The following is an 18,207-nucleotide window of genomic DNA, read 5'->3' as shown; positions in this document are numbered from 1 at the left end:
TGGAGGTCTCCCTGAGGCAGCATAAGCTGAGCTAGCTTGAGGGCCTTGCTGGGTGATTCCAGGGCCCTCCTAGCTCGACTGTTCTGTGACTTTGTGACATTTTCGGCAGTAGCGTTTTTCAGTGGACATACAGGGAAGTTCTGTACCTCTTACCTTCTTTCACAATCTACCCAACAAAAAATCAGGCGACTTCAATCAAGGGGGCAGAAAGCGTTCTTGGTATAAGTCACCGCCCTGGGGCGTCGGCATCCTCGTTCTTGGGCACGTGCGCCTGTTGGAGGACAGGCCCCTAAGATGGTCAGATGGGGTTTGGGCACCGGGGGGACTGGGTTCGGCCGGTGGCAGCATCGTGACCTTTGGTATCCCTGGCCCCCGTCTCCCTGGGATGTCTCCTCCCAGCTGATTATAAACCGAGGCCTGCGAGTGAAACCAGCCGTCACACTGGGATGAGAGGCCTCTCAAGAGCAGGACCAGAGCCTGGCAGGCAGACGCCACGTTTCCCGCCCTATAGAGGGGAACTCCGTGGACACTTCGCCCCACTTCCGCCGGCTCTTCTGCAGCTGCTTGAACTCGGGAGCAGCTGGTGCGGAGGCTATAACGGGTCTCTAACATTACTTTTACAGCTCTCATGAAACCTTGAGCCTCTTGCCATGGTTTTGCGAGAAATCTTAGAATTCAGAGCAAGAATCATCTCAAAACATCTAACTGACGTTCCCAAACTGCAAAGATACGGTATCATCTCACTTAACATGATGGGTGGGATCTAAAAAGAAATCAAATTGCATTGAAATTGTCTCATGCAGTTGGTGGAACTGCCCTGGGCGGGCGGGTGAGCCTGGCGTGGGGGATGCGGTTCTCACCAGAGGACCCCTGGAGGACCCGGCTGTCCCTGCAGTACTCAGGCTGGGCTGCACTCGGGCACCACCTGGTGGCAGCCGTGTGCTGTGGCTGAACTATGAGTCTGCACCCGCCCCATCAGAGAGTCAGGGGCATGGGAACCTAGCCTGTGACTCCAGATGCCTTCGATGGGCTGTCCGTCATTTCCCTGTGCTCCCCACCCCGAAGATGGGAATGTAAGGCCACCCCTCGCAGAGGGGAGTGAGCCTGGCACTGGAGGCCGGTTACCGTGGGCTTTCCTGTTTATAGAAACGGGCCGCTCATCCCCCTGTGACTTTCTCTTCGCTTTTCCCTTTTGGGAACTGAAAATAAATCTGAGGAAGGCATTAAGACATGGTAATTTCCTATGATGTCATGCTCTAAATAAAACGAGGGTTTGTCCAATATAATGATTCCTTTTGTGACTCAAATGTCAAGAAATTCATAGCATTGGTGACTTTGGGCTGGGTTCAGTCAGGGAAGAAGATATCCCGAGAGTGCCTTAGACTGCTCCAGGGATTAGCATCCCCCTGGTTAGTGGAGCGTGCTCGGTAGCTGCCCCCTCCACACTGCGAAGGGGTGCACCTGAGCCAGAGTGGCCCCAAGTGCCAAGTTCTCCAGTAGAAAGTCATGTGCAAGCTTACAAGGAACCTGGTCACTGTTATCGAGAAGTCGGCTATCCTCTTAGGTCTTATTGCTTAAATTCCTCAACAAAGGGGCGCCTGGGTGGCTGAGTCAGTGAAGCGTCTGCCTTCAGCTCAGGTCATGATCCCAGCGTCCTGGGATGGAGCCCTCCTTCGGGCTCCCTGCTCAGTGAGGAGCCTGCTTCTCCCTCTGCCTGCCACTCCCCCTGCTTGTGTGCTCTCTCTCTGACAAATAAATAAATAAAATCTTTTAAAAATAAAATAAAATAGCTTCAGGTCAGGCTTTGCTGGGTGGCCTGTAACAGTCACACGTCAGGAGTAACCTCCTTCCCCTGACTGGACCCCAGCCTCTCTTCTCCTCCCTACACTCCCTCCTAAACTTAGAAAATACAAGGAACTTGGGTCCCAGGCACTTGAGCCAGTGGACTGGCTTCTCCCCTTTTTCTCTTATAAATACAGCAACATAGGCCCCAGGTGAAAGCTTTTGTTCCAGGAGAAGCAGTGCACCTTGCATGTAGGGGTTATCGGTAGAATGGATGTCACGCCGAGCCAAATGAAAACTTCCACTTCATGTGTTCACCTCGGGAATTCATTGAGCAAATATTTATCTGTCATGTAGAAAGCATCCTTAAGCCCTGTAACTTACCTGCGTGTTCAGGGTTTTATTTTATGGGATTCCATTAGCATTTACCCATTGCTAATGACGTGTGTAAGACGCAAAAACTAAGTGTGTTAGAGACACGGAGAGAAGCAAAACGCACCCTCCTAAACCCTTTGGGCATGTGTGTACGTGTGCACGCATGCGTGAATTGAAGAAGTGGCTGATGACTTAAGACATCCTCATTTTATTCCTTCCTTTTTGACCTGAGTTTTCTGTGCCACGTCACTGCCTCCCTCCGTCTCAAAGGCAGGGGGCATTCTTCTCCTCAGGGTACGAGGGGCAGCCGCCCTGTGAGATTTGGTTCCCGTGCCTCGTTAGCTCACATTGTGTATGTTTGTCTGCTCATCGGTTTGTGGCAAACGAGAGTGGTCCGTTTCTCTCGTATTTGAGATTTCCTTTTTTAGAAATGACGATCACTGTTCTTACGATTCGATCCCACGTGCAGGGGTACACAGATCTCCCCAGAGCGGTAAAGGTGTCGTGCAGGGTCAGAGACATGGGGTTTCCATCCCATCTGGGTGGGCTTCACCCGTCCGACAAAATCCTCAAACTGCAGGAGCTCAGGGGCTTGTGGGGTGGGCTGTCTGCCTCGCGAGGAGCCTGCAGAGCTGGCTGAAGGCCTGTGGGGGTCCGGCTTCCACGCGCTGACTGTCTGCCCTCGGCCCCCTCGCAGGCTACCTCAACGTGCTCTCCAACAGCCGCTGGCGGGAGCGCTGGTGCCGAGTCAAGGATAACAAGCTCATCTTCCACAAGGACAGGACCGATCTCAAGACCCACATCGTTTCTATTCCTCTGCGCGGCTGTGACGTGATCCCGGGCTTGGACTCCAAACACCCCCTGACCTTCCGACTGCTTCGCAACGGACAGGAGGTGGCCGTGCTGGAGGTAAGGTGCCGCCCGTGGCCACGCTCCGAGATCCTTCCCCGGGGCACCGTGGCTTCTGGCCGTGTCCTTCCTGCCCACCGTGGTGGCCTCTGCTGGCCTTTTCTGTCTCCTCCTCCCCGGGCCGGTGCCCATTCTTACTTGGTGGAACAGGCCGCCCTGCGCCCGCCCACCGCCCCCGGCTTCCTTTCCTCCGCGTGCCTTTGCGCGGAGATGAGCTACGCGACTCCATACGGCGCACTGCTTCCTAAAGGTGGCAGAAAAATAACTCGTTTTGCCCCTATGGCCCACCTGTGAATCGATGGTGTTTGTTTAATTTGCCCTTTGGAATGTTCCTCTTTACAGACGAAACAGGTGTTTTTAGATAACCCTATAGACCGTGGCTCATGTGCCAATCCCATGGAAACTGAAAGAACACCTTTAATTCTGAAGCGCCCTCAGCTTTGTGTGCATCTGTTATGTGTCTGCCTGCTTTTCTGGAACAAATTCTTCACTAAAGCAGAAAAGCAATTGAACCTGGTTTCTTAGCTATCTGCTGAAAACTGCCAATTTTACTTTCCGCCTATTACACAATTTATTTTCTGCCCACTATGAATTCAGACCTCCTTTTCTTTATCTTTTGTTCATTTACACTATGGTGACTAAGACGCAGACTCGCATGCACACTCACCTGTGTGCAAGCTCCAGGGCTGTGAACGTCCAGAGCTCGCGGACGTGGGCTGCATCAGTGGCAGAAACGAGGCTGCGTTAGATTTGCTGCACAAGCTTGGGTGCGCTCCATGACTCAGGTGTAGACCCACAGGCCAAACGACCGTGGTGCTAGATGGATAGAGAACGAGCCCGGGGCTTGGGGCCAGGATCGAGGTGGCCCGTGAGGCCGTCTAGAAAGTCTTGATAGGAGATAGTTTGTTTCGGAGGCTCTTTTCACAGAAACAACTATTTTTGGCGGGGGCGGGAAAAGACTAACACTGTTCTTCATCCCACGGGCTGGTAACCTGCGAGGCTGGCCAGGATGGAAGGCGGCCGGCTGTGGACTCGCGGTCCTGGGACCGCCTGGGGTCCACACTCCTGGGCCCCCGTCCTCATTCTGCCCCCACTGGGATCACACCACGTCTTATTTTCTCCCTGGGCTTTTTGATTCACCTATAAAACGTGAGCATTGGGCCAGAGTCTGTACTTAGTAAGATTTATGCAGGCTGAAAACTGTAGGGTGGGTGCAGGGGAGACAGCTAAAAACACAAAGGAGGAAACTGTGGCCTTGATGTGAAACAAGGCAGGTCTCCTGGGCCAGCTTCAGGAGCAGCCCTGGGAGAGCGCATGGTGGGGGAGGTCTGAGTTGGCGCATGCCTGATCCCGGAAGGGAGAGAGGCAGACCCGGGGGTGGCCTGGTGAGGAAGGCACCCTTGTGCACCCGCAGCCCACAGGCGGGAAGGGCCCCCAGTCCTTGTGAGGGAGGGCAGCCCCTTCCTCCATGTCCCGGTCATCAATCACACACACACACACACACACACACACACACACACACACATACCTCCATGTCCCGGTCATCAATCACACACACACACACACACACCACCCAACACACACATACCACCCAACACACACAGGCAGCCTGCCTCGCTCAGTCACGAAATGCAGTGCACCAGCCGGGAAATGTAATCTGTATGTTTTCTAAGGTCATTTTAACTTTTACTTTGAGATAATTTCAGAAAAGTCATGATAATATCAGAAATAATTTCCATGCACTCTCCATCCATATCCCCCAATAATAACATTTTCCTGTGTGGGGGGTCTCCTGCGCTCCCCCCTCCCCCATTCCTCTCCTGTGTGAAGTTTCAGAACCTTTTACAGCTGTGTTGCCCCTTTATTCCCTCAATACTTCATTGCGAATTTGCTAAAAGCAAAAGCATTCCCTTACCAAAACCAGAATATAATTATCAAAATCAGGAAATTAACATTCACACACCCCTGTAATCTGATCCATAGATCTTAACCGGCTTTTCTGAGCTGGACAGTGTCCCTTGCAGGCAGGAGGAGACCCCAGCCTGTGTGTCGCCTCAGCCGCTATCTCTTTCTCCGGCTGGCTGGCTTCGTGGCGTGGAGACGTGCGGAGGGTACAGACCAGTTACTGCATAGATGCCCCCCAGTCTGGGCGCATCTGCTCTTTCCCTGCCTTGGGCTCCAGGTGGGCTCCCCGCCGGAGCCGGTGGTGGGTGTCACAGCGCGTCCCCCCGGCAGTCGCACCTGTCACGCCCCCCCACGGCCACTAGTGTCCACTTCTCCCCTGTGGGCAGGGTGTCTGCGTGGTTTCCCCGCTGCAAACTTACTGGGCTTTCCCTTTGTCTTTAAAAGCATCATATGGGAAGGTATGTTGAGGCCGTCTATGTAAATACCCCGTTATCACTCACAGCTGCACCTGCTAATGTTAGCGTCCATTGATGACACTTCCCTGAAACAGTCGTTATAATGACAGGTGCTAAGTAGGGACTTTGAAACCCCATCATTCCCTCTATACACATTAGTTCACATCTACTGTAAGGAAGGTTTCCCACTCCTCCCATTTAATTATTAATCCCTTTATGTATGTATACCAGTGGGGATTCAGAGAATATTGTTTTAATCAGTGATTATAATGCTCTATTGTCATGATTTACTTTGGTGGAATCATCCCAGATTTGGTCAGCAGAAGGCCCTTCAAACTCACCCCTGCAGCCTTTGCTATGTCCCTGGGATAAGACACCACGGGCCCCGCCATTCTTTGATAAGATGTTCTGGGCTCATCTTGTACCTTTCCTTGGTCCTCAGCCATTTCTCCAGAGAGCTCTTAGTGGGTTCCTCCAGGTGGGACTCAGAAATAGGTGTGTGTGCGTGTGCGTGCGTGTGTGTATTCACGCACGTGTATATGTTATGTACGTGTACATATTTGTAAACATACATATACACACATATGTGCATTCACACATCCACATCCGTATCTATTTCTGTATTAAGAACCATGAGATCATAACCAATAACCTCTAATTTCAGTTCAACATCACAGGGTTTTTTTTTCACAAGCCTATGAGAAAATTCTATAAACTATGAAGAAAACAATTAATGAGCTCTAGCGTAATTGTATCAATCCCATGTTACATAGTGTGTTAAAATACTTTTAAAAATGCTTAGACAAGGGCGCCTGGGTGGCTCAGCTGGTTAAGCGACTGCCTTCGGCTCAGGTCATGATCCTGGAGTCCCGGGATCGAGTCCCGCATCGGGCTCTCTGCTCGGCAGGGAGTCTGCTTCTCCCTCTGACCCTCCTCCCTCTCATGCTCTCTGTCTCTCATTCTCTCTGTCTCAAATAAATAAATAAAATCTTAAAAAAAAAATAAATGCTTAGACAAGGTAGTAACAGACACATCAGTATACATTTAGTCATAGATACATCGTGGCTGCAGATTTTGTTGGGGAAGGACAGAAAGACCAGTGAAGATAACACATTTGTGACTTTTATTTACCCAGGTATTCAAATGAGTTCATTTTCATTCCATGAACATTGGCTACATTCTCCCTCTGCAAGGCACATGACTGGAGTCCCTGCAGCTTGTTCTGGGGCCTCACTCAGTACTGGCTAGGAGGGATTTGTTACTAGCCAATTGTGTGAGCACATGAAAAATAGCTTCTCTCATGTTAACGGCTCTGGGAGTATTTACAGTTACATGTATTCTGATCTCTGTTCAACTTGTCAAGGCTGTAAATATAAAACCTCATTTTGGTAAACCCCTGGCCAGACTTATCAAAAAGAAAAGAGAAATGACCCAAATAAACAAAATCATGAATGAAAGAGATCACAACCAACACCAAAGAAATACAGACAATTATAAGAACATATTATGAGCAACTATATGCCAGCATTTTCTTTAAGTCTTTAAGCTAAACTTAATAGATCTTTCTGGGACACCTGGGCAGCTCAGTCGGTTAAGCGTCTTCGGCTCAGGTCATGATCCCAGGGTCCTGGGATCGAGCCCCACATCGGGCTCCCTGCTCAGGGGGGAGCCTGCTTCTCCCTCTCCCTCTGCTTCTCCCCCTGCTTGTGCTCTCTCTCTCTCTCTCTCTGACAAAAGAGTAAATAAAATCTTTAAAAAATAGATCTTTCTTTATATTGAAAATTAGTAATTTTAATGAAAATATTTTTTCTTTCACATTCCATTAACTCATGCACTTAATAGCTCAATGTGCCCTAAACTTTAAACATCATAGTCTGATGAATCAAATGTTTTGAATACCATTATATATGTAAAATTTCTGATTTTCCAAATCACGTCACAAGGATGACTTAAAAATTTAATGAACAGGATCTTAAACCCATATTTCAGACTGGCACATTCAGCAGATCAAATTTGGGGTGGGGACCGTTTCAAATATCTTAAAAATGTCATGCATGAAGCAGCTAGGGACTATAAAGCATGATTGCACTTATATACACACAGCAGATAGGAAAGAAAGTTGTACCATCTCATCAAGAGAATTAAGATTGCCATTTCAGGCCGCGTTAGGAGGCCCCAACAAGGGCCACGGGGTGGGGGACAGAGCTTGGAGCCCACAGAGGTGTGGGTCCCATGGGGTTTCTAGGTCAGGCCAGGCCCAGGTTGGAGGGGCTCCTCCTTCTGGCCAGAATTTGTTGCCAAATTAATGACGCTTTCTAGGCAACTTCCTTCAGCTGAGATTGAACTCCCTGCAGCAATTCCCACACCTCACACCCGCTGCCCTTCCCCAAAGTAATTGGACGGCACCATAGGACTCAGATTTTGTTTCCTTGGGTGGAAATCATGCCGTAACTTCCTGCATCGAGACTTAGCGTGCATGCAGTATGAGCGCATCGCTCAGGCTGGGACGGCATCTCCGTGCCTCTTTATGCCCCTCACGTGCTTTCGGTTGTGTTGGCTTTGCTACTACACGGTGTCTATGCAGACGTGCGGGGAATGTGAGCCCCTTACCGTCACTTAAGTGCATGCACGCTTCTCCCTTCTCCTCCCCAGGCCTCCTCTTCTGAGGACATGGGCAGATGGATTGGGATTTTGCTGGCTGAGACGGGGTCCTCCACAGACCCCGGAGCCCTGCACTACGACTACATCGACGTGGAGACGTCTGCGAACGTCATCCAGACGGCCAAACAGACCTTCTGGTAAGACCCGTGTGAAGTGGCCCTGAAGCCAAACAACGCTCTTCTTTCACTAATTTTTTAACTTTTTGTGTGCATAGACTCAGGGGGGGAAGGAACAGCTAAAGACTCTCCCTTTTGTATTATGTTGACTCAAACTCTGCTGAAATATTTGTCACTTCCTCCCTCCATGTTTTCTATTGGAGCAGGGGTGGTGAACTTTTTCAGTAAAGTGCAAGACAGTAAGTATTTTTGGCTTCGGGGGCCAATCGTTTCCTGTTGAAGCTACTCACTCTGCCATCACATCCACCGACCGTGGGTGAGGGAACCCGTGTGCTGTGTTCCGACAAAACTTTATTTGCAGAAACACGCCGCAGACTGGATGGGGCCCGTGGCCTTAGATCGCTGACCCCTGTATTAAGGGGACAATTCTATGCAACAAATGATTTACATCTGCTGTAAGGAGGGCTGAATGTTCAAGGTCATCAGTCATGTACTTTTAAAACTTAGGTTGTGGTTTTATTTTCTTTAAAAGGCTAATTTGTATGAAAACATTGTTTTGAACCCTATTTCTGTAACATAATGACAACAAAGATAATGACAGCAGCAGTTCTCAAGGTTAGGTCCACAGACCCTGAGGGCATTTGAGATTCAGGCGACCCAAAAGGCCAGAACTGCTTTCGTAATAGTACCGGTCTGTAAGGCCTGTGCCCTGGGCTGTGAGGGGAGGGGCGCTGGATGAGGAGGAGGGAACTCGGGCTCCGGTCCTGCGTGGCATTTACTAAGTGGAAAGTCTGGACAAGGGATCTATAACCTTTCAGGGCCTCAGCTCCCTTTGTAGAGACCAGGCTAAGGGAGGCAGGATCTGGGGCAACATCTGGAGCTTCCTCTGGTCTCCTGTCTGCAATCCCTGGACCCCTGCTTCTGCTACCCTCATCGGCAGAGTCTGCACTTGAAGCCGAGGACAGGCGCCTGGAAACAAAGCAGGTGATTGAGTTGTCTCGTCCGCCTGTGATGATGAACATACCAGCAGCTCTGTGAGGGGGAGACCCAGTGTCCACAGCGCTGCTGGCCTGTTTACCATGAGCTCCACCATCTAGTTTGCACACGAGCGTGGCGTGCGGGGGAGTTCGAGCAATCTCCGTGTGTCTCTTGAGCAGTGCCGTAGAAGGAACATGTAGTGCTTGGCTGGGGTGCTCTGGGGTCAGCAGAGGAACATTGGCTCCTAGGAGGGCTCGAGCCCCATGTTATGCCCAGCTCAGGTGAATAGCCTTGACGACATAGATTAATGTCTGTACGACTCTTTCCAGAAAATCTCCAGTGCCACTAGAGGTTTCCTAAAGTCTAGACTCCCTGTACTGCTTATGGACTGTCCTTTGTGTCGAATCAGGGTGACATAGTCAAGTACTGACTCTTCTGTTCCTATTCATTATTTTTCCATAAACACACCCTATCCCGTCGGCCATGTGAACGTGGATTGCAGTGAACCCCCTAATCATTCAGCACACACAGTAAACGAGCACATTTAATCAAGCGGCTTTTTAAGAAATGTAATATCCATAAACCGGGTTTTGCAAAATCTCCACATCTAGAGCAACATGAAAGAAAGGAGTTTGTGGTTTTTAACTGCTCCTTTGGAACTTTATTAGATCATGGAGCCCCTCCTCATGCACGTGTGTCTTCAGCTGTAATCAGCCAACTAATAACCACACATTAGAGCAGCCCAAATAACAGGATTTCCCCTAGAACAAAACTCAGCCTCCGCTTTCCAGATGAGTATTAATCTAAACCAAATGTGGGAAGGTCCTGGTTTTGAGAACGGAGCATAGATTGCAGTATTGAAAAATTATTTATTAAAAATACATGCGTAAGGAGTTTTCGGCCACAGGAATTTTTGCTACTAATTAAAATCTTTATAAATGTTAGTTAGCAATAAAGGTTATTTTCGTTTTCCAGTTCTCTAGCTAAACATGTATAAGACTTGAGAGAAGAGCTTTAACAAGCAAATGATGTTCAAAATATAAAATATGGCAGCTTGCCAGTGTAATAAATGTCCTGAGATTAAATTAATTTTTGCTTTTATGCAAATTGGCAGCTGGTTAATGAATCCTTTCAAGGTCGTCAGGGGGAAGTGTCTGTGTGCTGGATATGTCTGAGGGGGAGAAGACAGTGGTGTATTTTGGGAAGAAGGCAGTAAAAGAAGAAATAGTCATTTAAATTCTCCCGGGAGAAGTGTATTTAGGAATATCAATAACGGTAAACACTGGAATCTATTTTCCCAAGACCTAGCCTATTTTTAAATGAGATGCATAGATTATATGACACAAGGGAAACATTCTGAATTTTTTTTCCTGAAACTGTTTTCAAGCGGCCGTGAGCCGGCTATAGTCATAGTGGACCAGTGGACCAGTGTGGGCAGAGAGAGGGCAGCGGACAGACCAGAAGGGACCCATCAACCTGAGTCGCCTTCTCACAGGAACCCCTTAAAATGGGCATGAACCTCAAGGGTGTTGTGCTGGGTGAACGAGGCAGTAACAAGGGGACGCGTTCTGTCTGTGCACTCCTGTGGCCAATGCACAGAGGCAGGAGGCAGGTGTGGGCAGGTGCCCGGGGCGGGGCGGGGGGTGGGGAAGCGCTGGGGGTGGAGGGCCGTGCCGGCCACCCAGCCGCGTGGACGCACCTACTGCCCCAGAACCGTACACTCGGCCGTGGTAAGATGGTAGACCTTACGTTGTATTTTCACACAGTACATGTGCTTCCTCTGAGGGGCTTACGTTTTTAACGGGTGGCCTGGGCTCTCTCACTGCCTGTCCACTTTTATATGTGGTTGAAGCCTCTGCTGCACCCAGGCAGAGGACGGGGGCCTGGTCCGCAGACAGGGTCCCACGGGGACCCCTGTGTTGGGGTGTGGGTCCCTCCCCGGAAGGCCCGGGCCGCTTCCAGCTGGGGCGCCCGTTCGTCTGTGACCTCGCTCATCCTCACGCCCTGTGACGCGGAGCACCCTGCTGGTGTCCGCTCTGAGCTCCGTCCTGCCCCTCGCTGGTGGGCCCTGCTCCGTCCTGCCGTCCCTGCGCAGTGTGCACGGTGCCCCACAGCAAGCATGTGACGGCCTGTGCTGCTGGGGCTCCAGACGCCCGGGCACGGACCACCCACGGCGGGGGGTGCGGCAGCGTGCACATGGTGCCTCAGCCCCAAAACCCCTCAAACAAGACGCTCACATTAGAAAAACTTAAATATATATTTTAAGACAAAAAATCCTGTTGTGGCAGAAGACTTATGTGATTAAATTTTTCTGTCTTTCCTTCTTGCATGTTTTTCTTTTTTTTTAATTTTTTTTTTTTTAAAGATTTTATTTATTTGACAGAGAGAGACACAGCGAGAGAGGGAACACAAGCAGGGGGGGTGGGAGAGGGAGAAGCAGGCTTCCCGCTGAGCAGGGAGCCTGATGCAGGGATCGATCCCAGTACTCTGGGATCACGACATGAGCCGAAGGCAGACGCCCAACGACTGAGCCACCCAGGCGCCCCGCATGTTCCTTTTCTACACACTCCCTTTTCCTTACATAATTATCTGTACTGTGAGTACAGAATAATCCTGGAAGTTTTTGTCCGTTGTTAACACATGAAAGAGCCTGTGTGAGGCGGGACTGCCGTGCCCGCCTTCGCCCAGCAGAGGGCACGCCTGCACTCAGAACCGCGGGGAGAGGCCCCCTGGACTGCAGGTTCCTCTGCTTCTCCAGGGAACCAGGGGCTGGCCTCGCCCCGAGACCTCCTCGTTCCCTGTCCTGCCCTTACCAGTTTCGTTTCCTCCCATTTTTATGCATCTAGTTATCACAGAAATGTAAGACCCTGCAAAGAAACACAATTTTTTAAAAATACCATTGGGGGGGTGCGGCACCTGGGTGGCTCAGTTGGTTAAGCCTCCAACTCTTGACTCAAGCTCGGGTCTTGATCTCAGGGTTGTGTCTGAGCCCTGCGTTGGGCTCCACACTGGGTGTGGAGCCTACATTAAAAAAAAAAAAAAAGTTTATATACTTCCAGACTATTTCAGTTTAGCTATTTACTTCTTTATTTTAGTGTAGAGGAAATGCTCTCTGAGTTCTCTCTTCCCTGTTACATCTCCCACTTCTAACAAACGTAACTTCACGAGTCAGCCGTTGGCACGTCCTTGCATCCAGCACGCATTGGCCAAGAGCCTCCTGGCCAGACACTTGAGGTCCAGAACGAGCAAGGGTGACCACGGCCATGCTCTCCTGAGGCTGACGTTCTGGGGGATGAGCTAATCAGACGACACGTCAGGGGCGATGAGCAGTACACACAAGGAGCAGAAGGACAGCCAGGCGGCGCGTCGTCTCCAGCGCACATCACCACCGTCCTTGCCACAGTCCTGCAGGGCAGCTGCTCTCGGCGCCGTCCTCGGCACTCTCACCGGACAGCCCGCTTCTGCCGGGGTGCCGGCTGCTGCTTTGTCCCCCGTCACCCCCGGCCGGGCCCTGAGCGTCCAGCTGGACTCCCGGAAGGCTCCGGATTGCTTGGGGGCATCTAACGCACTTCCTTTCCCGCAGTTTCATGAACAGGCGCGGCATCTCTGCCAACCCGTACCTGGGGAGCACCGCCAACGGCTACGCGCACCCCAGCGGCACAGCGCTGCATTACGACGACGTCCCGTGCATTAACGGCTCGGTGAGTGCGCCCTGCTTACACTGGCCCGGGCTCGGGTGCGTTAGACATGGGGCGGTGGGAGCCTGCCTGTAACCCGGGACCCCCGACTTGAGGCCGGGAGCCCGAGGGCTTTCGCCATGCTCTGGGGCAGGATGAAACCTGCACGCCCTCCCTCCCGCGCCTGGTTTTGACCAGTTGTTCATCTGCATCTGCACAAGTAGGGAACCCGACGCCAGGACCCGGACTGTCGTTCAGCGTCCTGGTCATCACCTAGGTATCTCTGCACGGCCCAAAATACGAGTGAAGGGTAGCACGTTAGGGTCTGTAACTCGGACACATCCAGAGAGAGCACGCAGAGGCTATCGCCCAGCAGTCAGTGCTTGCAGAAGAGCTCAGAGAACTCACATCCCAAAGGGCGTGTTGCTGCGGCCAAGGCCATACCGCTCGCTCCCCGGGCCAGGCCCCATGCCATCCCCGGGCCACCAGGCGTGAGGCCCACCGAGTCTGCAGGCTCGTGGGGGGCTCTTGAGAAACCAGCCTACCATTGGTCCCCTGGTATTGGGTGGCCTTAAAGTGGGCATCTGTCAAAAAAATAAATAAAAACAAAAAACAAAATAAAAAAAAAATAAAATTAGAAAAAAAAAAAAGTGGGCATCTGTCAAGATCTATTTCAAAGGTTGGCATAGGATGTGTTGATTGTTGGTTTTTTCCAAACTTGAAAAGTATGTTAGATTTTTTTCTTGCTGTTTTGCTCACCCATTCTTTTCTCAGTACTTTGAGGGATATCCCCAATCAGCTCCCTGTTTTCCATGGTCATAAAATCCACACCTGCCCGAGGCAGGAACCGGGAGGCCACAGACTTCTTGGAGGAAGTGCGGGGGTCAAGCAAGGACTCCCCGGGCTCAGAAATAGAAGCAGACTGAAAAGAAGGTTTCTGTGGTCTGGGTCAGAGGTAGCCAGCCAGTTACCATGCGCTGTATGTCATGTGTCCTCAGGGTCCTGGACATCTTGTCATGGGTGTTCTTCCTTCCACCCTCTTGGGCCTGCCCTGGGGTTCCTGCCGGGATTTGTCTGCAGGCTCCTTACTGGATTGCAGAAGGGGGTTTCTCCTCATCACACAGCCCCTCCTCCCTGCCTGCCTCATCCCTACCTGCCCATCCTCTCTCCCTCCTTCCCAACTTTCTGCACGTCCCCTAGCACCTGGGCTCTGGACTAGGGATAATGGCCTTCCAGTCCAGCAGGGCTGCAGGTGTGGGGGTAGGGGCGGAGGGGAGCAAGAGCAGAGCGGGAACCAGGCCTGGCAGGCTTACATGAACGTTAGGGCCCGTGCTAGGACGTGGGTGAGGGGTCAGAGCAGAGCCACTGCGCAACCCCACCCTGGCTACAAGTCCCTCAGATGGTTTCCTGTCTGAGGCTGGGGTGATCAGGGCTGGGGTGGGGGATGAGTCCTGCCCCAGTGAAAAAACGTGAGCTCCTGGCCCCCATCCCCACCGCCACCGGGGTCTCCAGAGTTTGAAGGGCTCCTGGTGCCCACCGTAGCCCCAGCCCTCCTCCCCTGAGCCCACCCACTTAGGGAAGGCCGCATGGTGACCTCTGTGAGAGCAGGATCTCGAGCGGTCTCTGTGCGTCTTCCTGGGCCCGAGCCACGTCCAGGGTGGGCCCTGGCTGCTCTGGCTTCCGTTGGTTCTGGGCGACCACAGTTCCTCTTGAGCAGCTGTTGCCCTCGTTGTAGGCCCAGCCACCAAACTCGTTCTCACGGAGCGCTCTGCTGCTCTGGGCCCTCGGCCTCTGCCACCAGCCCTGCTGGACAGACAACACACAAACCTGTCTCTGGCCCTTCCTGCCCGAAGGCCCCTTCGTGCCCCTTTTCCTGAAAGGGTTTTCTCCCTTCTTCCTTACCTTCAACACGGAAGCCGCAGGGCGGGCTGAGCGCCTGGACAAGCCCCAGGCCCACACGGGCACTACTCCCCCCACCCACCCATGCCCTAGGTGTGGGTCACGCGGGTTCAGGCCATCCCCAGGAATGAGCTTTCTTTAGTGCACCCACAGCGTCCTCTGTCTCAGAGATAAAACCCCGCCATCCTGGAAGGGCTTTGCATTTAGCAGTTGTGAGCGATTGTTTCTGCGCACGATGGCGGTGTCGAAAATGTGAGGTCCTGTGCACAGTGTCTGTGGCTCGCTGGCCTAGTGAGGGCTTCCCTGAAGCTCAGGCCTGTCTTCCCACTGTGCGCATGCACACCGGGCTCCATTTCCAGGCAGTCCCTCCTTTGCAAGGCCTCCTTTCTCAGTGTTACGAAGTTCCTACTTTCTGAGCCCAAACCTGACATTTCAGCAGTGTATCGACTTCAGTCATCCTTACCCCCAGGGTCCCCCTGATGCCAACACCAGATTGAAGTGAGTCTCCAAAAGCATCTCCTGCCATGCTTTTAATCTAGAAACCTCTACGGAGTCTCTGTTTTCTAAGCGTTCCATGTGACTTGATCCTCTGGTTTTGGGGAGGGGATTGTCCATCTAGAGCATGGAAATCACCCTGGACAGCCGTGTGCAGGTCATCCTCATGGGGCTGTCCCATCCGGGCTTGTGTGTGTGGGCCGCTGTGTTTAGATGGTAGGAGGGTCCCCATATCACAAAAATAGACACCTCTAAGGGGATGCAAAGGGACAGAAGTGCTCCTCCCGTGAGATTTCAGACCGTTCCTATTTTTGTAACAAAAGGCTGTAATTACAGTCTGGCAGAAGGAGACGCGGCCGGAAGGATATAAAAATAGGGTAAAATAAGCATAACATAGGAATTAATATTTCTCTTTTTTTTTGTAAATGCAAAGCAATTTAGAAAGACTTTTAAAATGGAAAGGGCTCTGGCTGTGGTTGGGACTTTAGGTTTTCATTTATGCTTTAAAGTCCATGCTCCGAAGTGGCCTGTAGCTATTCTAGTCCTTTGTAAAAAGGTTTCCTGCTGAGACGACGCCATTATATCAGTTACATGCCGAAAACGTCCTCTTTTCTACGATGATTGCATTTCTTTCTTCCAACGGACTGTGTTTGGGTCACTGCACTTTCTTCAGGCATCAGAGCGTGGCCCCCGGGTGCAGGCTGATGGTCACCCATGCCACCCAAGTCCCCGGTGCCTGCATGACGGACGGGGAGGCTCAGGAGGTGCTTTCTCCCCTGGGGGAGCCTGCAGCTGGGAGGCAACGCACTGTGGGGTGAGGAGCCCCGCTCTGCCTCAGTTTCCCCATGCCTCTTGAGATTCCCGTGGGAATTATATGGGTCAACAACTGTGAAGCGTCTCAAACAACATCCAGGACGTAGTCACGACTATAAATGAAAGTGCTTTGCCGGGATAGCAAGGTGCTTTCTGGGGACAGCCAGAGCTCTGGGTTTCAGGGGCCCCCGGGCTGGCAGGCCTCTTCTTACGTCATGTGGCTTCTGCTCTCTGGATTAGGACTTCCAAACTCTGGTTCTTTAAGGAAAGAAATGTCAAATCAGTTCTTTTTTTTTTCCCCTCTGCCTTAAAAATAAAATGGAACAAAACAAAAATTTCCTAAGCCAGTTTCCCTGGGAATGATTTAAGGAAAAAAGAAACCTTTGCTGAAGTCTCTCAAGTAGAACCGTTGTCCACCTACTTGTTGTGTGTTTGTATTTGTGTGCGTTTTATCGGTACCAGTGTGGGGTACGTGCACGTGTTTTGGGGGTACTAATAATGTCTCAATATGCTAAAATCTCTGCTTTCTGTGGCCAAGAGCACTAACGACGAAGCTGTGTGTTGCAGTGGGACCCCGAAGACCGCCCTCCTGCTTCCTGTGCCAGGGGCCTGGGAGAAGAGGTGCTTTATGATCACGCGGTCCTGTACGATAACTTGCCATCTCCGAAAATCTTTGCGCGCTACCCGCCTGCTGACAGAAAGGCTTCTAGGCTGTCTCCAGACAAACTGTCCTGTAACCATTACAAATACCCTCCCTCGTGCAGTCTGCCTCCCACTAACCCCTCTTCTCTGGGGAGGGCGCCTCTCGGGCTCAGCTCTCAGGTACAGCATCTCCTTCCGTCTTGTTCTAGAATTGTCGGAATCACGGTCCTCCCGCAGGGGGTAGTCACCTTCCTGTAGCAGACGAGACTCATCAAGGGTGCGGTGGGATTTTTGCCTCAACCAGAATAGAATTTGCAAATGCAATCAACGTTGGGCTACCCAGGAGCTTATGAAGCTCCCCTAACTAGTTCGTGGCTGAAGCACTGTATTTCTTGGCCTAAATCTGGCTCTCTTTCTATTCTTGGAAAATTCCCCAGTGAATTTGGTGCGTTACATTGACTAAAGCCAAAGATTTAAAAAAAAAAGGACAGGGACAATAAAACTTTCCAGAAGGTTCATTTCTGTCACAGGTACACGAGCAATGCTGGACTCCAGGTAGTAATTGCTTTCGATCTTCACACATTAAGCAGGATTTTCAGGGTACTACAGGGTTTTTCTGTATCGAGTCTGAAAGTGGAATGCCTAAAACCGAGTAGACGGTAATGAGGATTTTGGATTATGATTGAATGATAAATAACCTTGGGGTTGAACTGCCATCTGCTCTGTACCCCACAGTTATGGCAAACAATGACGTTTCCGTGTAAATGCTAATCTTGTGTGTTCACGCACTTTCCACCAAAGAATGCTGTGTGCTTGGCACACAAATCCAAGCGCCATAGCATGAGAATACTCTGCAAACATAAAGCAGATGGGTACACTTTAAATTATACTCTTTTCCCTCCGTTTCTTGGGTAATTTTAGGAAACACCGAGTGCCTGGTAGGGTCCTAGCGTTTCACATAGTGGTGGCTTACGGCAGCTCCCCCCCGATGCATGGACTCCCCCCAACCCATGGACTCCATCAGACCACAGCACAGGATTTGTTTGTTTCTGATTTTTAACCACAGCTGCTCAGATCTCTGAAGATTCACTAAGTGAACACGTACTTACTTTTCTGTTGGCATTGAGGTTCTCTTAGGTAGAAGTCATGGAACGAAATACGCCACCTCATTCTTGGATTGTCCCCAGATTAGTTTGGAATGATCTGATATGTTGTTTCTACGTGCTTGTTTTTATTCATTTTTACTATTTTAAGTAGGAACGTGTTTGTAAGATGAGTTATAGTACGTTTAGTTTTCCTGTGCTCATTTGGTCATTCTGATAGGGCACCTGTTGTTTAATGGAGACACCTTCCAAATATTGAGGACCTACAGTATGCCACACCTGTCTGGCGTGTCACCTGACCTTTTTAGGAGTGCTCTGGGGAGGATTCGGTATCTTCATTTATTTATTTATTTTTTTTAATGAGCAAATGGAAGCTCAGAAAGTTTTAAGGACTTGC

At 50.9% G+C, this 18,207-nt stretch overlaps 1 protein-coding gene across 4 annotated transcripts in view; it reads left to right on the top strand.

Annotated features, from left to right (window-relative positions):
- AFAP1 (actin filament associated protein 1) overlaps window positions 1-18,207 on the top strand; it is a 141,019-nt gene that overhangs the window by 108,360 nt on the left and 14,452 nt on the right. For 3 of the 4 annotated variants that reach the window (XM_081812688.1, XM_006736086.3, XM_081812687.1), the window contains 3 exons: window positions 2,855-3,066; window positions 8,079-8,224; window positions 12,765-12,882. In XM_081812688.1, the coding sequence (XP_081668814.1) occupies window positions 2,855-3,066; window positions 8,079-8,224; window positions 12,765-12,882 (476 nt within the window). Of the gene's footprint in view, window positions 1-2,854; window positions 3,067-8,078; window positions 8,225-12,764; window positions 12,883-16,632; window positions 16,888-18,207 lie in introns of all 4 variants that reach the window. The other variant, XM_031030999.2, reaches the window with a different exon arrangement.

This window comes from Leptonychotes weddellii, chromosome 2 (assembly GCF_054177405.1).
Source record: "Leptonychotes weddellii isolate Sample4059 chromosome 2, ASM5417740v2, whole genome shotgun sequence".
In the NCBI taxonomy this organism is placed as follows: domain Eukaryota; kingdom Metazoa; phylum Chordata; class Mammalia; order Carnivora; family Phocidae; genus Leptonychotes; species Leptonychotes weddellii.
This window is presented reverse-complemented; position numbering and strand designations above follow the sequence as displayed.